This window comes from Dryobates pubescens, chromosome 8, assembly GCF_014839835.1.
Source record: "Dryobates pubescens isolate bDryPub1 chromosome 8, bDryPub1.pri, whole genome shotgun sequence".
NCBI lineage: Eukaryota > Metazoa > Chordata > Aves > Piciformes > Picidae > Dryobates > Dryobates pubescens.
The window spans coordinates 2,332,637-2,355,279 of record NC_071619.1 but is presented as its reverse complement, the minus strand read 5'-3'; the positions used below and the strand labels follow the sequence as shown (position 1 = coordinate 2,355,279).

The 22,643-nt window shown below is 41.4% G+C and overlaps 2 protein-coding genes across 2 annotated transcripts in view; one reads left to right on the top strand and one right to left on the bottom strand.

Moving 5' to 3' along the window:
* TIAL1 (TIA1 cytotoxic granule associated RNA binding protein like 1) overlaps positions 1–22,643 on the bottom strand; it is a 133,887-nt gene that overhangs the window by 87,586 nt on the left and 23,658 nt on the right. The gene's annotated exons all lie outside the window — the stretch shown is intronic.
* The window catches only part of INPP5F (inositol polyphosphate-5-phosphatase F), a 45,546-nt gene that overhangs the window by 2,264 nt on the left and 20,639 nt on the right, over positions 1–22,643 (top strand). Inside the window, exons 2-3 of the mRNA XM_054163951.1 lie at positions 13,581–13,661; positions 21,452–21,588. Of these exons, the coding sequence (XP_054019926.1) occupies positions 13,581–13,661; positions 21,452–21,588 (218 nt within the window). The remainder of the gene's footprint in view (positions 1–13,580; positions 13,662–21,451; positions 21,589–22,643) is intronic.

Here is a 22,643-nt window from a genome sequence, read left to right as displayed (position 1 = left end):
CCTGTCTGTGGGTTGTCTTGTTGCAAAGTGGGTTCTAGGGCTGTGAAAAGAAAAAGCCTTAGTATGTTAAATGTAAACCAGGGAAGAAACTTCTCTTTTTTTTTTTTTCTCCCCCACAAGAAGTACTTCTTGGATCAGTAGCTTCTTGCTTTTATTAAAACTAAGCTGGAGATCCTCAAGTTTATAAATGATCAGACATAATAAAATGCCAATGGAGGCCACTGACCGGAAATGAGTAAATGGATTACTGGGTGATGAGTCACTGTCATATTAAACAAAACAAAGTCATAACTTGGGTTTATTGACATGTTTAGCGGTCCATCAAAGGGTTATAATCTAATGATGTGTCTTTACTGGTTTTTTGGCAGGCTTTGGCTTTATTCTGCCTCACAGAGGTTCCTCTGAATTAATCTCTACACGTTCAGGGGTGGAAATAGATAATACTGCCAAACCTTGCAAAATACTGCTTTGTATGACAGGTCTGACTCGAAAGAGTTGGTGTTGAGCTTCATAATATGCTCCTTCCTCAACTATAAAGGCATGCTGAGAAATTTGTTAATCCTGAAGGCTGTATTTCTGACCTCTTTGAGTCGTGAACAGCTTGACTTAAAAAAGGCAAAAAGGCATCAGTAAATATTTGCTATAAAGCGAAGTCTGAGGTTGGCCCTAGTTTGAAGGATGTCTGCCTGCGTTTACAACATGTTGCAGTGTTTTTTTTCCCCTCTGAAGTGAAAGCACTTATGAGTCACCTGCAGGAAATCAATGAGTCACTTTGGCATCATAGATTTTGTTGAGAATTTAGCTCTCTACAGTGTACTTTCGGTGCAGCAAAAAAAACCATGTGGTCTTCAACCATGCTTTAAATACCTTACATCAGATTTTGATGAGGATTTCACACTTGATTTACTGTTTATGCTGTGCTTGGCTGCTGCTGACTGGTAGTTCTACAGAGATTACAGATACTGTTTTATTGATGTTGTGGGTTTAATGTATGTATTTAAATATGCATGTGTATGCACATATAGAAAAGAGCAGAAGGATTGAAGGCACTGAATTCTTCTCACAATTTTCTTGACAGAAAAAGGAATGAGACTGTTTTACTGGGTGAAAAACTGTGTTGGCCTTGATGATACCCTCAGCAGTAATGCCAAACCAATTAAGATTGTAGAGAGCTGCTACTAAAAACTATTGCTAGTAGTAACACTGGTTCCCACTGCCTTGGAGAAAGACCTACAGGAGGTTGAGTGATAATTTTGGATGCTTCATACTCAAGGACTCCATGGCCTCCACTTGTAATTGCAAGGTGGTGCTAAGATGTGTTTTATCCCTGAAGCTCTAACTAGAGACCAATGAGCATTTGCTTGTTTTAAACACTTTAGGAACTTAGTGCTGTGGTAATGATTTTCATTTGTTGAAAATGGTTGTGAATCAGCAGCTGCTGCAGTGCCTCTTAACTGCTTTTCCTGTAATGAAAAACATGTTACCAAACAGTATTTTCAGAGCATTGAGACAGATTTTAGGTTAAGTGTCTGAGTCTGATAGTGTGAGATCTCTGAGAAGACCATCTAATAGTCTACCTACATGTGACCTTAATGACGTTACAGGAGTCCTGTAGAAATTACTTGTCAGAATTCCTCAGCTGCTCTTCATGGTTGTAGAGTGGAGAAGAAGAGTAGTTCCATTGTTTGAATGCCTGTAAATACTTATGTAAAGCAACAGGTGTCTCAGTAGGTTTAAGGCTACAGCACAGTCTTAAGCATGGCTCTGAGGGATGGTGGGCCAAGTGTTAATGCATGCTGCTGAATTAAGTATTTCATACAAAACTACCTTCCTGGATTTCAGTGGCATGTCTTGGAAACTGCCTGTCTGCTCTGGAAAATGAATTCTGGAGGAGGGAGTTGTAGCTTTAGAAAAACTCTCCATATTTCAAGTTACTTCATAGGGAACCTCAAGCTGTTTTTTGACACTTCGTAGCTGCAATGGTTACCAAACTGTTTCTCACCCTTGCCTGCTCATTCTGTTCTCTTTTCCCTACCCTTTCTTAGTTGCCAGCACAACGTACTTGTGGTGTATGTGACAAACCAGATGTCAGAACTGATCTGCATTAGCTGCAAACTATCAAGAATATGCACTTAAATCTTGACTCCTCCACCTCCCTGGGCAGCACATTCTAATGGCCAATTACTCTTTCTGTGAAGAACTTTCTCCTCACCTCAAGCCTAAACTTCCCCTGGTTCAGCTTGAGACTGTGTCCTCTTATTCTGTCACAGGTTGCCTGGGAGAAGAGACCAACCCCCACCTGGCTACAACCTCCTTTCAGGAAGCTGTGGAGAGCAATAAGGTCTCCCCTGAGCCTCCTCTTCTCCAGACTAGAAAACATTTCATGTCCTCATAGCCATCACAGTGATAGGAACAAGTATCAAGAGAAAAAGAATTTATTGGATGGATTTCTAGAGGAGAAGTTTGGAAACACTGCAGTCCCCTTCTTCATGAAAGCTTTGCTTTAGTGAGCAGGACCATTAATACTCAATGATGGCTTGTACATTTCTGTTCCAAGCACCTCTGATTCCTTCTTCTTTCCCGAAAAGCTGAACTGAAATGAATGGAATTCCATTTGAATTTCCTTTTAAGGAAGAAATCTTAGTTGAATAGAAGCTCTGAAATAGGCTTTGTGTCTTGAAATTGAAAACAAGCTATTTGAAAATACTTTGAGTCTGAAAAGTTAATGCTTTGGGTAGTATAGTAAGTGGGCCTTTACCTCTGATAAGATGATAGAGAGTAGTAGGCAAGATCACAGTGAAATGCCCAAGTACATCACATAAGATGCCAGCATTGTGCAAAAGAAAGTTCTGAGCCAAATTTAGAAATATATGGTTTTGCCCATGAGATAGTTGCAAAACAGCAAATGTGCTGGTCTGTCATTAATTGTTAACTTTCATTTTTTTTTCCTTCTCTGTTTCTCATTGTAGCAACTTTCCCACATGTGGCTGGTGCTTAAGTTTCCCCCTCTACTGAAATGTTTCCCAGTAGTGTTTAAAGGATGTATTGCTTTTTGTTTGATTAAATAGTGTAACAACAAAAATAAGGAGGGAGAGGGATAGGTAGTATGCGCCATGAAATCCTTTCCTTCTATTTCCTGTTCCTGAAACATGCCAAGTTTTTGAGTATAACTTCTTTATTTTGTGTTTTATGTAGTTATTCCAAATCTAGAATTCTTTTTCTGCTTTGAGTTTATCTGGAGAGTCACAGAGGAAAGCTAATTATGGAGTGAGAAGAAAAGGGAGGGATAGGGGAAAACCTCACCTTGCTTTGCCTTGGCTCACCACAGCTGTACCAGTATTTCTCTCATGGCTCTTAAGAACCATTGACATAAATCAGTGATAAATAAAGCTTGTTTTTGATCACTGTGAAATCCTGCTTGTATTTAAATCTTTTGAGGATGGGATAGCTTTGTGTTCTCTTTTGAGGATAGCTGAAACTGGGCAAACCTTTTAAGGCAGCATGTCTTCAGTACAAGTGAATGTAGTATTTAAGCTGTCTGTTTGGTAAGTAGGTTTGAATAAAGCCTTTTTCCTACCTTTCTGATAACTTTCCTTTTACAAAGTACATATGCCTAAAAAAAGGCAGACCACCTACTGCTGTTCTGGCTTTAAGGATATACTTACAAACCACTTGAGCTTTGAGATACAGGCTGAAAATAGGAATGTGTGTTGGTCTGTAGTAATCTTAATGAATACAGTGTTGTGACTTTGGGACGGATAAAAGACATCATTTCCTTACCTATATCTGCTGTTGAGACAGTAGGTGTTTCACCAGCAGATTTCAGCAGTCTGGAAGAATAAAGGGAAATTCTGAAGTAAAAAAAACACCCCACTGAGCTTCAGTGGCTTAGTGCATGCTTGCATTTTAAGAGTCACGGCTGGGCACTTACCAGAATGGCATTTACAGATTTGTGGAAGGGGTAAGGAGATGATTCTAACTCCAAGTGGTTGAAGTGCATCTACTAACTGCCTACACAGCTGCTCTCTGAAATGGGAGGCATGCACCTTGGGGGTGCACGAGTCCATTGGGGTGTGGGAAGAAAGCATTTTGTACTGTTAATGAAGATAAACACTGTTGTAAAATGGTTTCATTTCATCCCTGTAAATCTATTGTTGTGTATGTTTTATAGGGTGTAATATTAGTACAGTAGAACATGTATATAATTTATAAATACAATTAGGGTGCAGGCTAAAACACATTTTTACTGCTGTGGTATGTGACAAGGTTTGAAGAGCACACATCTGTAGGGTTAGATTCTGTTTGGAGGGAAGATGTTTCACCTGGTAACAGCAGTTTGTTACCTCTTGCAGTACAGGAGTTCCCTGTGCCATTCCTTGTAATGCTGGATATTCTCCAGACAACTGACCACTTTCTTTTCTTTTTTGTTTCCTAATCAATGCCTGGTGACTCAGAAAATTTTATGACTGCAGTAGGATACAAAGAAGTGTTCTTTAACCAAATGAATAGTAAAGATTCTTTTTGGTTGGTTCCTTTCTTTGGCGCTTGCTTCCTGTTTTTGCAGCAATAATACAAACTTCTTGTATGCTCCCATCCCCTCTGCTTGAAATCTGTCATTATACAGCCTGGATTGTACTTGGACTGTTCCTGTTAATCTAGTTGAACTTTGAGATACTCAGTGTCCAAGGAAGCTAAATCAGTTTCATTTTCCTGGATGTCCGTGTACTTTGTAGTGTGGTATTCTTCTGCCATTGAGACAGGCACTCTGCAAGAAGCTTGCTTTGAATTAGTTTGGAAAACATCATTCTTGCTGTTGGAGAATGGAGGGTAGGCAAGGCTATAAGGCGTAGTAGCAATGAGAGCTCAGGAGGTTTTTACATCCTCCTACTGTATCCTAGCTGTAGGCTTCTTAAGGGCTGTGTAGGGTCTGGTTAGGGAGTAGTGATGATTTAATTTCTCTTTTGTAATGCAAAGCCCTTAAATTCAAAGGGATTGAGGGCTCTCAACACTTAAGAGAGCCATATGAATGGCAAAGATAATTAAAACAGGTGAAGGGGTAACTTGCTCGAAGTTTTGGGAGAGAATATGCAAATACAACACTTCATGACAACTAAGAGCTTGCACTACCAAACTTCTTACTCCTCCTCCTCCATCTTTTTGCAATTACAGTAGCTTAACTGTAAATTTGGAAATCTGTGCTGAAAGGAAAACTTAATTAGAGTGAATTTTGCTCACATAAGTAGCATTTTATTTCTTACAAGAGAATGAAGTTCAAGTTTATACTCTTAAATCTTTCCAGTTAATTTGTAATCTCTTAATCTTGGTTAATATTTTGGAACACTGTTCAAAGATGAACTGGAACTGGGAAGCAGCCTTTCTGTTGAAAAGCCACAAGAGGTCATAAGGGTCAAACAGTGCTAATAATAAAGTCTTGAAGTTGTCTTTGATCTAAAGCAGACATAAAGGGGGGAAAAAAAAAATAATCTCCAATCTCTTTAAAAATAGTATCAGAGATTTTTCCTGAAAGTTAACACTTAGGTGTCAGAAGTTACATAGCAGAGCTGAAAGATTTACTCTGGCTGTTAACAGGGGGTTTACTCAGCTTTTACTTTCTATACATAAATAGCTATTGCTAGTGAAAATGATGGTGAAAAGTGCGACTCTGTCAGGCTATGGGAAGAACTTTTGGGAAATAGCTGCATTAAATGATACAGGGGCTTGCTGAGGGAGCATTCCTGTCCTGGGAGCTGTGGAGAGGAGACAGAGGGCAGAGATTTCCTCTCCATTATCTGCACGTGTGAAAACAGTCTTGGCTATTTGAATAGATGGGGGTGGTGAGGACATTCCTTATAGCCAGCTGGCCCATTTCAGGTATGGGAGATCCACATTTTTACTGGATCCACAATTGAGATCTCAGAGTGTTTGAAGTTCTTTTAAGTGCATTATACTGCTGTGAAATTAGATGTTGCATAGGTACATAACTACAATTGGACTCCGTTTGAAAGATCTTTTTCAACCTAAGTGATTCTGTGACTTATGTCTGTTTATATACTTACATATGTATAATATATATGTGTGTGTGTAACTGAGCTTGAAGTTCAATGACACTTTTGTTTGTTTTTGATACTAAGTACACTGACAGGAAACACTTGCTAGCTGTGGTCTATTCCTGAAAGCAAACAGTTTGCAGAATTCCTCAGGGTTGGAAGACAAACAGTTACAGCCAGTTGGTGGATTGAACCAGCTATCAGCTCAGTAGTAAGTGCAGTGTTGAAGTGATGAGGTAATAAAGACTTAATGATCGTTAAAATCATTAGAGAAGCAACCATCAGTTTATTGAACATGGTGGGTTTGCAGAGGGTCATCCCTGAAAGGTTTCTTACCTCAGAAAGAGCTAATTACATCTCCTGTATAGAGCCTAATAATACATATGCATCAGGATTCTAAAAGCTTATTTTGCAAAGACAAGGTCCTTTCACTCCTGGTTCTTCATTGTCTCATTCTGGCCTCCCGACAACATTCCTGCTGATTCTTGTTCTTCTAGTTAATTCTTCAAGTTGGTTTCCAGCCACTCTTCAAGTGGGTGAGAATTCTTATCTTGGCCCCTTCATGTTCAGCAGCTGTGTCTGGGAGCTGGAATTTTATCAGAACTGAAGGTTGTACCAATGTCTTAGGTTTAATTAAAACACTTGTATGTCTAAAAACCTATCTCTTATGCTAACTCTAGCTTTTATGCTACTGAGAATTTTTAACAGAAAGACAGTTAACAAAACCCATTCCAGTAGAAAGAAAACACTTAATGAAAAGCAACCAGTGAGTTTCCCCATTTCATTGCCCCCTCTTTCCAGTTTCAGACTGATGCTTCAGGTTGTTCCTTTTCCATTAGCTATAATCCTGTGTAGGGCTCTGACAACACCACATATAATATTTGAATACCACACTACAATTAGTATTAACATAAAACTGCCCACAAGAAGTTGCTTTAGCCAGTTTGGGTTGGGTAGCCACTCTGTTAGTTTATGCCATGCCATAGCTGGTGTCACCATCATAGAATTCTTAGGGTTGGAAGGGACCTCAAGGATCACCCAGTTCCAACCCCCCTGCCATGGGTAGGGACACCTCACACTAGATCAGGTTGCTCAGAGACACATCCATATTTTATGACTACTCCCTTAATACCAAAGGTCTCTACATCTGTACTGTTATGGCAAAAATTAGCTTTTGGAACACACCTCCTGTAAAGTGTAGCATTTGTTAGCATTAGCAATTGCAATTCAATGCAGGGATTGCAGAACCACTGCCATACTTAAATGTATCATTCTCTACCAAAGGATGGTTTAATTTAGAAAATGAGATGTTGGTCCAATTTGTACTGATTATTCCATAGAAAAGGTACTTCCAAGTTTTCTCTAGGCATGGCAGTGCAGATCCAGCAATCCCTAGCCTTAGTGATATTAGCTAAAGTTTGGAAGGCCTGGTGTTGTGCATTCTTATGCCAAGCAACAGCTGCAATATTTACACATCTTATTGTCTCTGTAGTTTTAGCTTCAGAGGGCTGATGGATTCAGCAGTCCACTGCTTATCTGGAGCTTTCTCCACCTGGGACTAGTATATCCACGCTGGCTCTTCCTTGATCTTGATTGCAGTGTAGTTTGCAAGCAGCACCTGATAAGGTCCACTCCACTTCTCAGCCAAGGGGTCACCTGTGAAATTCTTAACAGAACTATGTTCCCAGGACAATGTTATTAATTATCTCCAGTTGGTTTTCTAAAAGATAACAAAATTTTGTAGGTAAGAATTCCCCAACTGATTCCCATCTTACCCTGTGTACCTATCACATACAGTGTCTTGAAATCCCTTGCACTCCAAGTAATGCAGTTTTGACTTATTGTGGTAGGTGATTCATTTTCTCCACTGGCCTGTGGTCTGTAGGGTATATGCAATTGCCAGTCAGTTTTCAATATTTTCTAGCCCGTTGCATTACTTAAGCACAGCAATGAGTACCTCTGTCTGGTGGAATAACCATAAGCACTCCCAAAGAAAGCCCTTGGTCATCTGAAAAGATATCTCTGAGCACTAAAAGGTACCCCCCTCCTCTTGGCAGTTTTGAGAAATTGATGTGCCACTATTTCCTCTTAGGAATTTCCTTTCCCAGTATATCTCAGTATGTTTTATTGTATTCTACCTTAACAAATCCCCATATTAGTTTACCTAAAATTATAACCCTGATATTGTTTAATTGGTCCCATCCTTAAAGGAATGGATTAGCCTGTTTTTAAATACTCAAATCTCCTGGGTGCTTAAAATGCTTTTTCTATTATCTAAGGGCTAAATCCTGTCCCCTTAATGTGTTTTCTGCTGTCTTTGGCCCCATCATCAGCCAATTCATTACGTTTCTCTGGATCAGTGTTACCCTTCTTGGAACAGCAATCTCAGCAGTTGGACCACTTCTGATAGATGTAGTATCTCTTCTGCATATTTTATCTGCTTTCCTTGGAGCTGTTAAGTCTTTTAAACTTGTCTGTAATGGTCACTGCTTTCCTGCTTCTCGGTTATCTTGCCAGATGAAACCACTCCAGCCATCCTCTGCATTCGCAGGCTCTTCCTTCAGGTCTGGTCTGTTAGAGTAAATGCAGCTTCTGTGGTTTCCAGACAGTCATGGTTCTGTGGCAACTCCACTGAGAGAAGAAGCTGGATTAATAACATTAGTTACTTCAATCTTGATGTCTTTGCGTCAGGCCCAGTGCCGGTGCCGTCATTAGCTTTTTCTTTGAGGGTTTTGAATCCTGACTCAGTGATGTTTCTCTTTATCAGTTTATATAAAGGTCCATAATTACAGATCCATAATTGGCACTAGCCTGTCATTTCCAGAAAGGCTTTCAAGGTCTGTTACTGTCTGGAGAGAAGTAATCTTGCAGATGGCTGCTTCTGGTGTTCCCACTTCCAGGTGTGTAGGAGAAGGCTGCAAGAGGCTGACTCAAAATCCGCTTGTGCTTCAGTTTCTTGGCCTTAAGTTCTAATGATAAGTCCCAGAACTGTGAGGCTGTTCTTAAATTCTTATGATAACACTGTCCAGTTAAACTGATTTTCCATTCAAGTGTAAATAATTTTTCTTGGCTCGCTGGAGGCCAAGACAAACAGAAAACATGTCTTTTAGATAGTTGTATCTGTTTTTTCACCTAATACATCCCATCTTTTTCACCTAATCTATCCCACCTTTTTTTGCTTTCCCTCATACCTCTAAATTCCTTAAAATTAAGCTTAAAAGATCCAGTAGCTCTTCCTCCTGCACCAACATTATACTTTCTTACTTAAGTGCTGTTGCCACATTTGATTCTGTTAAGTCATTACATAACAAATCTAATACATTCCCATTGGTTTTCTTGCTTTGTATTTTAAAGGTTTTAAGAAAATGCCTTGTCCTGTTGGCCAGTGGTTTTTTTTCAGTTCCAAGACCAGTACTAAGAAGCATTAATCCTTGATTTACAACAGAAGAGGCACCAGTATCCACCAGAAATTCTACCTCTTTTTCTTCATTTTAACCGGTGGGCCCGCTTCGGCCGCGGTGTCGGCCCACCACACCGGACAATCTTTCTTCCAGTGTTCCTTTTCGTAACAATAAGAACATCGATTTTTCCCCAATCCCTTCTTCATTGAATTTCTTTTCTCCACTGTCTCTCGATTGATAAAAACCCTCCAAGCCTCTTCTACCAGTCTCTTTAGATCTCCTCTGTCAGACTCTTTAAGTTTTCGGAGCTTTTTCTGTATGTCTGGGGACGACTGTCCCCGAAACAGGGCAATGAGCTGTTGCTTCCCTGCATCGGAGGCAGGGTCCAAGCCTGTGTATTCTCTCAGGGCCGTTTGCAATTTCTCTAAAAACTCAGTGGGAGATTCTTGTGGTCCCTGTCTAACAGAGTATAAATCTGATTGATTTGCTGCTTCTGGTACTGCGTTTTCTGATCCCGTGCTTATGGGAAGCATTTTGCTTTTACTTTCGCCCTGCATCTGATCTTGTATGTATTTTAATATTAGTTGTTTCTCAGTTTCAGACCACGTCCAAGTTCTGTGATACCACCACAGAGCAATAACAAGTGCCAATCCTAATATTAAACACACAACGAACATATTCCACTTAACGTTCACCAACTTCTGTTTGTTCCGTGGGAATTTGTACTGGGAAAAGAAACTCAATCACACAAGCGGTTTAGCTACTCGCTCTCAGGGTGAAGCACAGGTCATGAATCATACAGCAGAACATGTACACCTCTCCCTGTATTACATCCACACCCCGCACTTAAAATTCTGATACCGTGTATCACACGAAAGCAAAGTGGACCCTGGACCTGCCAGAGGGTATTCCCGCAAATCACGGAGTGAACCAAAGAAACACAACACCTTAGTACTAACGGCACAGTCACAACAGCGCAATTAGCACTTAATCGCTGACGGCCACACAGCCCAGTCGCACCCCCCAAAAGCGGCGCGGGAGGTGAGAGGCAGTGCAGTGCCGCCGCCCTCTCCCCCCTACCTTCTCCTTTCTGGAGCAGAGGTTGGGGGGGAAGAAAAACCTCAATGCACACAGAGCCGCAAAACACGTTACCGAAGCCGAGGAGACCGTTCCGACGAACAATTGCAATGGTCTCGTACCTCTCGACTTTCCTGCACAGGGAAGGGTGCTGAAAAGGCGCCCCGCACTTACAGGGGGAAGAAAGGCTCACCCTGGTTCTTCCCCAGCCAGCACAGGGGTGGGTACGTAGCGTCCGGCTGCTCCTTTCGCTTCACCTGCGCCTGGCGTCCCAAAGTGACTTACGGGTTTGACCTTCCTGAAAGACCCGGAATTTTTAAAGGATGCTTTGTATCACAGGTGAGTCTTGTCTAGGACAGCCGAGGTCCAGAGGAGTCCCTCCGGAAAAATGTCCAGTGGCGCCAGGGAAAGTTCTTAACTGTCTCGGGGAACACAACGGAACTAGCGAAGTAACTCCAGGGGAGTCCTTGCTTCGGGGCGCTTTTGGCCCGAGGGGGGCCGGAGGTCCTTGCTTCGGGGCGCTTTTGGCCCGAGGCGGGGTCCGGCTCAGTGCCGGTCGCTCCACTCCCAGGATCCGCTGTAGCCCAAAAGCAGATCTGCCTAGCTCTTCAACTGACGCAGTGATAAAGGCTTAAAGATCGTTAAAATCATTAGAGAAGAAGCCATCCGTTTATTGAAACGGTGAGTTCGCAGAAGGTTGTCCCTGAAAGGCTGCGAACCCCGGAAAGAGCTAATCACACTTCTTATATAGAGCCTAACAATACATATGCATCAGGATTCTAAAAGCTTATTTTGCATAGATAAGGTCCTTTCACTCCTGGTTCTTCGTTGTCATCTTCTGGTCTCCCGACAACATTGCCGCTGATTCTTCTTCTAGTTAATTCTTCAAGTTGTTTTCCAGCCACTCAAGTGGGTGAGAATTCTTATCTTGGCCCCTTCATGTTCAGCAGCTGTGTCTGGGAGCTGCAATTTTATCAGAACTCAAGGTTGTACTGATGTCTTATGTTTAGTTAAAACATTCTTATTGATGTCTAAAAACCTATCTCTTATGCTAACTCTTTATCTGTTATGCTACTGAGAGAATTTTCTAACAGACAGAAAGAGAAACCGTTAACAAAAACCATTCCAGCAGAGAGAAAACACTTAATGAAAAGCAAGCAGTGAGTTCCCCACTTCAGAGGTAACTTCAAATCCTTTTTCCTTCTTGCCCTCTCCCTGAAGGCAACTGGCAACCTTAGACTTGTCTGGAGTCATTCAGTGTTGAGCAAGTGGGTTTTATCCCAAAGCAGCAGTTTTTCTTACCAGTTTGTGCCTGACTAAGCATCAGCTCTGTTAGTAGTGGACTGGAGAAAGAGCTAGAAAGCAGTTTTGGCTTCTGATGCTCTTCCAAGTTTCTTTATCACCTTTTTTTAGGCTTACATTTGTGTAAACACAAAGAATTAAAGAAATTTTATTAGGCATTGCATGGCCCTGCATCGCTGCTGGTAAGCTCTGAGGGGTGGATGTGGAAACAATCTCATCAAAGCTGGTTTTGTTCTGTATTTGGGATGGAAGTTCTGTTGTGCTGCAGCCACAATGTTGATAGGATCGCTGTGAATGGTGAACTTATTCTCAGTGATGGTTAATCTCTGACAGGAATCAGCAAAAAGAGGCAACACTTATTTCAGTAGCTTGAATTTAGTTAGTGGGGTAAGTAAGGGGAAGAGCGAGCAGTTTTGCACTTAGGGATGAGAGCTTCATAAGTGAGTACACACCTTAGAGTAGTAAGGGCATGTGTCAATGCTATCAAACCTGGGCAATTCTCTCAAGTTAAAACACACTGAGGACACTAGAGCAGCTCCGGAGTCAGAAAATAAAAGTGTGTCCCTGGAATAGCAAAGTCTCAATTACACATTTCAGGGCGGATACAGTGTTTGAAAATAGAGAGTAACAGAATGAATGTCAGTTGTCAGATACACATCTCAGACTTCCAAGGTCTGGTGAATGAAGTGTGTGTGGGTGGATGAGTTGTACTCTTTTGTATCTTCAGATACTGTGTGAGCTTGTTCTTTTGTGTTCTTCTACTTAACACTGAGAGCCAAGATATTTAATGTGTCTGGATGTTTCTGCAGTTTTAACTCTTCCTTCTTGGAACAAGTAAGTTTTGGTAGATGATAGCAAGCCTCTTGTCCTTCCTGGTTTAGGAAAATACTCTTTGCATTTGCAAGTTTGTTCTCTTCTACACAGATATCAGTTGCTTTTACACTTGTTTTCACTTAAAACATTTGACTTGTGAAATTTATTCTTTCCCAGAGTCTTAAACAGATACTATACTAATAGAAACTTTTTGAGGGTATCAGTAATGTGTCTGTGACCACAGGTTATTCTTCATGTTTATACTCTTTCACTACCTTGCACCAAGTGATGATTTGAGTGAATGTGGAGAGGAGCACCCTTCATAGATGAGAAAGCTGATAGTCTTGTCGTCCTGCTTTCTCTTTTACTTCCTATGTGGTTCACTGGAATGCCTTAACAGTAGAAGCAGAAATGTAAAACTTGTATATTTTGGTTGTATTCCATGTAGCTGAGTCTTTTGACAAAAGAGGAAGTGTGTGTGTGCATGGATATGGAAAGAGGATGTGAAATACTAGTTGGATAGATAAGGGAGAGAGCTGGGGCTGAAAGCTAAAATCTAGGGGCTTTTTGAAGCTACATTAACGTCATGACCTGTATTCAGTGTCCCTATAGCCATGCAGAATTTCAGTTAAGTTACAGTGTGTAATGGATATTAGAAGAATTAAGCCTCCATTGAAATTAATCTTTGTAGCCCAAACCGAGTAGGTGTTTTCCCCTGAAATACCTGGGAAATAGCTTGGTTAGGGCTTTAAACTGGAAACTTAATGATTTGGTTGTAGCTACTTAGTAACAAAAATGAGTAGCATACATATTTATTGCAGGAATCCTGGTGTATTTTGTACCCTTTAAGGTGGGGAAAGTGGAGAGAATGACCATCTCTGTATTAATTGTCCTGTTGAGTTTACTCTGATTAAAACAGGGGCTTTGTTCTTCCTTGCAGCTACTGATCTTCTTTTGGCTTGGAATCCCATTTGTCTGGGGCTGGTAGAAGGAATCATCGGTAAAGTTCAGCTTCATACAGGTATGTGGCTGGTTTTGGTGTCATTTGGTGTGTGGTTCCTTTTGTTGTTGTTTATTTTTCCTTTCTTTTCTGGTAGCATCACTGACTCAAAACATACTGTGTAGCTCAAATGGAATTTGTAGTGCTCTTTGCAGTGGAGGAGTACTCTGCAACTGTGTGAACTTGTCAAAGTCGTCATATTGCAGCTGCAGATGCAAATTCCCCCTGCTTTCCAGGTTCTTGTAAAAAAAAGAACCACATTCACAGAGAGTAGAGATTTGTTTGAAGTTCTGCAGGCTCCATGTGAGATGTGTAAAATTCTTGCACACTATGGAATAATTCTTTCAAGCACTTCTTGTCCTCCTATGGTTAATGGAAATTGTCACACAAATACAAAGCTTGGATTCTTGATGGTATATGAAAACCTGAAGAATAATTACTACCCTGGTAGATGACTGTTTGAAACTAAAAAGAACTCTTAAGCTTACTTTTAGTTAAATGTAAGGTACAGCTATAAAATAGAAGCAGATGTTGAATGCATTGTGATTTTAACTATCTCCAACTGATTCTGGTAAGACTTTCCTGTAAAATAAGGTCAGTGCTCTTTTAGTTAGCTGCAAATTCCTATAGCCATAGTAAATACTTATTTTGATCCTTACTAGCTCTGCAGAAAAATCTTTCCAGATAAATAGAGCTCCAATATCTATTTGCTGACAGGTAGGAAAGCTAGCTATAAACTCTGCTTCACTGACTGTGTGCTGGTTTTTGTTGTGGATACTTAGCCCCTGAATTTAAAGTAGTGCCTGGCAATGTGATCAATACAGGTAAAGTTTCAAATGTATTCCAGGATAGCAGAATGGATTAAGTGCTGAAGTGGATCAGATGCTTGTGCTCCATTGAATATAAACAGATTAGTCAGGAAGGCAATGACATAGTAGGAATAGGGAAGGAAGGAAGACAGGGACTAGTACTACACTGCATGAGGGTATGACAGATTTAGTTCCAGGAAATGCTTGGCTCTATATTTGCTGGAAGCCCTAGGTCCTGTTCCTGAGAGGAGCAGTTCAGAGCCCATGTCTCCACAAAGGTTATTGTCAGACATGTCTTTTTCGGTTACATTGCTTCTTCATCTTTGAACTTCACCTGATTTCCTTTTTCCCCTATGCTCATTCTACAGACCTGTTCAGCCATCCTTTTTCAGATCTGATGATGTGAAGTGGTTCAGACTCTGCCATCCCATTTTAACTTCTCATCCAGGTTGTCTGTGCTGTTCAGCATGTGCTGTTCATGATGAATGATGGCTTAGCTCCAGTAATGACTCTTTCCTGCTGTGGGAAAGTGCTCAGTGATTGTTTTTTAGCATGTTGTTTTGTATTTGCTTTTTAAAACCAAGCACTGAAGTACACAAAGGCCTTTCCCCCTCTCTCTAGGGAATTTTGTTTAAAAAGCCTTTGAAGGGGGAGACTTAGTCAAATGCTTTCTGGAAGGTCTAGTATTTTATAGCAACTGAATATCCTTGCAGGCGTGCTTATTGTGAGGCACTTCCTCAGAGCTGAAACTTTCCCTAGCATGTGACTCTTCAACAGGTGCCAGCTTGGATTGTCAAGTAAATCAAGATTATCAGGTAATAAGCCTGATCTCTGATAGTCTTTCCATGTCTCCTGTAGAGCTACTGAAACAACTATGTTCATCTGTTCAGTTGCTGCCTAGGCCAGGGGAAGCCTTTTGTTTCCTCTCTGAATTGTTTGGACACCATCACCAATTGTTCAGTCTGTCCTGGTGTTTAGTGATGCAGCTGTCCTGTAAACAGGTATTTATTTTCTGCCTTTAAATGTCTGAAGAAAGATACAACCTTCAGATGTTTATCCTTCTGCTGAGAACTGCTTCTCCTTTGAATTTGCTAGCAGTTGATGAATGGTCTCCATCAGACTGCAGTCAAAATGAGGGGACTGTGATGTCTTAGTCTCTTGAAACCTGTAGCTGTCCATGAACTCTCACTTGATCATATTCAAATTTAGTTTTATGTAATCATCTAGCACTCTGTAACAGTAACCTGTCTTCATTACTTATTCTTGTATCAATCTTTGTCACCTGGAAACTTTGTCAGCAGAAGCATAAATATTTAACATGGCAGAACCATTATCCCCAGTTAGTAAGGGCACTGTGCTGTGGAGGCTGGTTGAAATGCTTGTCTCCCAAAGCTGAGCTGGAAGGAGGACTTGTTGCTCTGGTTTCTTCTCCCTTGCCTCCAGACTATAAGGATCAGAAAACCTTGAAGCTTTTTTGGATTACTGGAGTCCTGTATGGGCTTGTCCTGCTCAAAACCTTGCTATGAGCTCTGGTTAGAAAGTAGTACTGGTGTGCATTAAAAGTACTTAGCACATGCTGACTAACTCTGGAAAGCTGAAATACCTTTTCACGTATTGAAGTTGCTTGCCCTTTTGCCTTGGGCATAAATCTTTTGTTTTTGAAAGATTTGCTTAATGCAGGAATGGTGGAGTGGTCCTAAAACGACCTTGAACTGTCCCTGTAGTCAGTTTTGGTCTGTTTTTAATTTAACATTGAGGTAGCCTGGACAAATTGCTGTAAGCAGGGATGGGATTTAATTTACTCTTAATCTTGCTGTTTATTATTGCTGGCCTAGTGCAGGAGAACTGTAGGAAAGCTGCTGTGGCAAGGAAGCAGTCTCTCAGAAAGCAGCTAGCCAGCATTACATGGTCTGTTTTCTAATTCTCTAAAGAATTTTTGCCATGAGAAGGTCAGTTGTACCTCTAGACATAACTTTACACTCACATTGAAGATGAAAGTCTGTTTAAAGTATCATTTGTGTCTTCCTCAGTGCTGAATTATCTTTTAAGAGGCTTTCTGTTGTTGAGAGGAGGGGAAATATAACCCAAACAACAAAACCTTAATTGAATGTCAGAATGCAAGGATATGGCTCCTCTAGAAATGACTTGTAGGAAGATGTGGAGCAAGAATGGAAATAAAAGGAAGAGGATTTTTGGATGCCTTGTTGGGATTAGTTACTGCAGTGGAACATTGCAAGTTTTCTTGGTACAGATCCACAATTGAAATTGTCTCTGCATGATCTGCCCATCTAGAGGCAAGCATCTCTCTTGCATAAACAGTTTCTCCTTTATAGAATGTTAATTTTGTTTTGTGGTCCCCTTACTGCATGTACATACAAATATCAGTGTAGCCACTCAGTTTCCTCTTGTCAAAGTCTCAACACAGGAGGAGAAACAGCTTGTGTTATTTTTTTTGTTGGAATACAAAGTAAGGATATTTTGATCCAATGAAATGGTTAATGGTAGCCTGAAATGGAATCACTTTTGATCAGAGTCAACATTGTAGTGCTAGAACTTGCTCAGAGTTAATTCTTTATATCTTCCTATAACCAAAGTTGGAGTTCTTAGCTAATTTCAGCAGCTTACACTTAACTCATTCATTACCACTGCATGTTTTTGTGTTTCTTGCTCACATGCCTGTGCAGTCTAATGTGTATCAGTTTGATGTGCTTTTCCAGTGCTGGTTAATTAACGCCCAAATGAAACATTGCTGGCAAAGGCTCCATAGACTCAGTAAATAGAAGGGACATGGAGTTCCTCTTTCTCTATCCCCAGGAAAGGAAGACTCCTGTTTTTTTAGCATGCCTCTGCATCTTGGTAGAAAGAATGAGTGGTTCAGCATCTGAAATCTCCTCAATGAGATGTAACTGCTGCCATTTCCAACTTCATCCAGTCAACAACTCAGAACTTTTGTTTTTGCTTTATTATTTGGGTAAGAAAAGAGACAAGGAATTCCATGCAACCTTTTTAACATCATAATACTTGGAAAAGGCGGTACTTGTAGTGAATTTATACACATAGAAACACCCAGTGGTCTGGGTTGGAAGGGACCTCCAGAGGTCATCCAGTCCAACCCCCTCTGCAGTCAGCAGGGACATCCTCAACTAGATCAGGTTGCTCAGGGCCCCGTTGAGTCTTACTTTGAATATCTCCAGGGGTAAGGCCAAACCACCTCCCTGGGCAATCTGTTTTAACAGTGTTCCATCACCCTCATGGTGCAGAACTTATTCCTAACATCCACTCTGAATCTGCTCTTCTCTAGTTTGAATCCATAGCCCCTCATCCTATCACTGCAGGCCATTGGAAACAGATTAGTTCCCCCAAATGCTTTCACATATTTAAATGCTAAGTTATTTGGCAAGTGTTAGAGAAAATAAACAGCAGTGGTGTGCTGCCAATGAAGCAAAAAGAGCTGAATTCCTGTTTTAGTGAGGAATGGCAGCTAATAGCTTATTTTAGGTACAGTACTTTAAATTAGTTGGCACCATCTGCTCTGCCATAGTGCATAAAACACTAAAAATGAACTTTAGATGTTGAGAGATGATTTGAAACATGCAGTGTTATGGAATGGCATGGCTGTAGTGTTCCTTTCCTGTACACACCATGCTTCCCTCATTGAGTAGAAAATAGCTGATCTTTTTTCTTTCTCTGGAACTGCTTTAACTGCAGAAGCACTACTTTGGGATTCAGTCATTTAGATATTGCTGACAATTCTAATATGCTGCTTCTCTGGCTGTTGTTGAAGCTTTTACTTCAGGGCATACTTTACTACATAATTATTTCCTGACTGTTTTCTTTTGATCTTCTGGGGAATTCCTGCTTTTGTGCAGTGTTCTCTGGCTATAATACAAGTAGGCTTTTGAAATACACCAAGATGATTTTGACTGCATTCTAAAAGAATTATAAAGGGATACAGGACTCACTTGTATGTTGGGCTCTTCTTGTTTACTGCTGCCAGGGTTTGTTAAGGTTAGGTAAACTGAAGAGTAACCAGGGAATATTTTTCTTTTCCAGTTTTGACTAAGGTGTATCTGCTTAGAAATAACTCTGTATGATTTCCCCCCCATTCCCAATGGAATAATTGTTTGTTTCACTGGATCCCTAGATTGTATCTTTTCTTAAGAGTATCTGGCTTGTTGTCATACACAGATGACCTCCTCACAGGAGTAGGTTGTGTGGCCACCCTTCTGTAGGTGGGAATGGATGAGGTTATAGAGCAGACATGTGGACGCCCTTTTGTATTACACTTTTGTAAAGCTTGAATTGCTGTGGGTTCCCAGAGGCTGTATTGGTTTTGCCTGTAGGAAAGCAATATAGAAAATGGCTAACCACTTCCAGATGAAGTGGTAAACCAGCAAAAGGTGGAGATGTCTGTGGCTCTGGACAACCTGATTTAGTTGAGGATGCCCCTGCTTACTGCAGAGGGGGTTGGACTGGATGACCTTCCAAGGTCAGTTCCAACCCAGACCATTCTATGATTCCCACTTCCTGCTCTAAAAGGATCATCTCACTTTTGCTCTGGAATCTGTCCTGTTTTCCTCAGCTTCCCTCTTCTTTCCACCTCGTCTTCACAGCTAAATGGAATGCTGGAAGCCAAGGCAGGCGTTCCCCAAGTCGTGTTGCCTGTGCTCATACAGAAAAAGCTGTTCCAGCACCTTCTGTCAGTAAGGATGTCTTTCTTCCTGGCATTTGCTGTTCTCTTGCCCTTGTTATCCTCTGACCAGTTTTAAGGAGTCTCTATGTATGGCACAGCTTTGACCTAGTCCAGCCTCAGAGCTGACCCTGTGTGAGCAGAGTGATATCCTGAGGTCCCATCTGATGTGCCTTGTCTCTGCGCTCGTGGTTCTGATGCTCTGTTTCCTGAGGAAGTAGTGCAGGACTCCTTTTAGAAGACCACATACATTAAATAAGTGGTGCATGTCTTCATTCCCCTCTTTGCCTTTTAGGGGGGCAGCTTTTGGATCTCACAGCACATTTGTAATTATGAGGATCTGTAGTTCTAAATAAAAAGGCTTCTGTGTACCCACCAAAAGCACATCTCTCCTTGAAAGAGTAATGTGGAGTCACAGTAAGCAGTGGATGCCATAATATGTGGTAGCCTATTTACAGTGATCATTCCTTGTTTTTAGACAGAGGAAACTGCTACTCACATCATGTCACATTTGGACTGAACTGTTCAAGGATATATTTTTTTAAGTGTAGTTACTGGGAAGATGTTCACAGCTTTGACAGAGCTTTAATTCTATGCTGAGAGCATACTGGAAAATCTGGGGAAGAGCAAAGCTCTGGATGGGTTGTGACTTTAAACACTTTATCCTGTGTGGGCTTGTTCTTTTTTTCCCCCTTTTCCTTTCCACTTGAAGGATAAAATACTGTTTAGAATTTACTGAGCAGGGAAAACAAACTTTGTATTTGCTCTAAATAGGTTTTTCAAAGGCTGTTGCTGTAGTGAAAGACACAATACATGAGACAATCGACTGTCACATTTGTGGCGGCTTTTTTAAGTAATCATAGCAGGCTTTTCATGTCTGTGTATGACCTCTTCAGGTTAACTCAGCTGGTTGCTTCTCAGAAATAGTAAGTGTAGATGTGTGTTCTCTTGAGACTTTCTGTGCCTTTTCCATATCTCAATACTTTTGATTCATAAAAGCCCTGCATGCTACTGATTTAACCAAGGGATTAAAATCTAGGAAGTTTGTCTCCAGGCACATTCCAGCAGCCAGTGGGGATGCTTGTTCTGTTTCCCTCTTTCTTCAAAGTGCTGAAGCTGCAACTGCTAATGTTTTAGATCAGATGTGTGCATGGAATGCACCTGTTAGGAATGCTTCACTGATCTTTGGTGCATAATTTCTACACCTCTTAGATGCATCTACTACAGGAATGATGCTGTGAAGCTTTAGACATACCTGAGCTGCTTTGTGACACAGTCCATGTTTGCTCACCAGATGTCTTCAGTCGTGAATCTTGTAATCAGATGCTACCTGTGCCTGTCTTGTTTGCTGTTTTATACACAACAGAAGGTACAAAGGGGCAATCTTAGCTTGCTGTCTCTTGAGCTCCAGCTGTCCTCTTCAAATGGCACTGCCATTAGTGATACTAAGAACGTGCATCATCCTAGAGACTGCCTTATTGCTATGGAATCATAGAACTGTCAGGGCTGGAAGGGACCTCAAGGATCAGCCAGTTCCAACCCCCCTGCCATTGGCAGGGACACTTCATACTGCATAAGGTTGCCCAGAGCCACGTCCAGTGTGGCCTTCAAAACCTCCAGGGATGAGGCTTCCACCACCTCCCTGGGCAACCTCTGCCAGTCTCTCACCACCCTCATGGGGAGGAACTTCTTCCTATCATCCAATCTGAATCTATCCATTTCTGGTTTTGCACCATTCCCCCCAGTCCTGTTGTTCCCTGACACCCTCAAAAGTCCCTCCCCAGCTTTCTTGTAGCCCCCTTCAGATCCTGGAAGGCCACAATAAGGTTTCCTTGGCACCTTCTCTTCTCCAGACTGAACAGCCCCAACTCCCTCAGTCTGTCTCCATAGCAGCAGAGCTCCAGCCCTCTGCTCATCCTCATGGCCCTTCCCTGGACACCTTCCAGACCTGGATGCAGTGCTCCAGGTGGGATCTCACCAGAGTGGAGTAGAGTGAGAGAGGCGATTCTCCCCATCTGCTGACCAGGTGAAGCAGTGGTGATTTTACCTCTCATGGACAGGTCTGTGAAATAGCTAATCTCCTTGTTACACTGGAGATTTGAAGAGGCATGGGTTTGTACAGTGGGGCGATGATTTTTCTTTTAATGGCAGTGCATAATTACAAAGCAGAGCAATAGTGGAATCCTCATTCCCTGGAGCCTTCTAGTCAGGTGGTTCCTGGCAGGGCTTTTACACTGCAGAGAACCTTCTGGCAGACTAATCAAAGTAAATGCCTGCTGGGCAAATCAAAGTGTCTACTAATCTTTTCCCAGATTTACCCTGGTGGCTCCTTCTGGTTCGACAGAAAGCCTTGGTTGGCAAACTGCCAGGAGACCACGAGGTTTACAAAATAACAAAGATCGCAGCAATTCCACTTTCAGAAACAGAACCTCAGGAGCTGGAATTAGAGGTATGACTGTCTCCAATGAATTCTGGCTTTCCACCTTCTGCTTCAGTGAAATTTTAGTGTGAAATGTAACGGTGAAACCTCTCCTCTTGTTTTCCTGCTGCATGCAGACATTGAACTGTTTGTGCCTTTTTTTTTTGAAATACCATTTTGATTTAGGTTCTAAATTTTTTTTGGGGTAAATAGAAATCACAAGTTATGCTAGGGAGGGGAGTGACAATAAAATGGTACCTAAATGTCATTAAAAGCCTCAAAAATGGCACACAGCAACAGAGTTTTATTAGTGGAGTTAAGCAACAGATCATTTGAGAACAGAATGGACTCCACTGCAGTAATTTAAAGGGACAGAGTTGTGGAGTAGGAGAGGAACCTTGGGGTTTTGCTTAAAGGTCCTAAAGGTCTCCAGATTTACCATCCTAGTCATTCAGAGGTAGACTTCCTGTAAATCTCAGTATTCTGAGATCATCTAGATGCTGGTTATTGGACTGCTGGAAAACCAGCTCTGTTTTCAGGCTGCTTTTTGGTACATGTTTGCCGTGAGGGGGTGGTGACGAAGGGGCAGGACGAATTGTGATCTTATCTGTGGTGCCTGTATGACAGCATGAGAATCCTTCCCTGAAGAGAGTCTCATGTGGAATCTCCAAAGCTTTGGTAGAATTCTAGGAGCATGAAGAGCTGCTGAAGCACTGCTCCAGAGTTTGGTGTACAGGAATGAGACTTGAGATCTGGATGTAATGCCATACTGGTCTTAGTTGTGTAGGCAAGAACACACCACACCTGTTCTGTGCTTCTGTGCCTGGCAACTTGGACAGGAGCTCAGATTTGCAGTGCCCTTTCCCAAGTACTTCAGCTTGCTTACTCCCAAGGTTATCCCCAGATATCTAGGATGGATTTTCACTTTTTTTGGGGGGGGGAAAAGCTGTTGCATTTTTGCCCTTTGAGTCAGGAGAGACTATATATTTTATTTGGTTTTTATTAATGGATGCTCTTTGGGAATCTTAATTCTGTAACTTGTCTTCAAGGGAAAAACCTTACTTAAAATGTTGCTGATTTTTTTC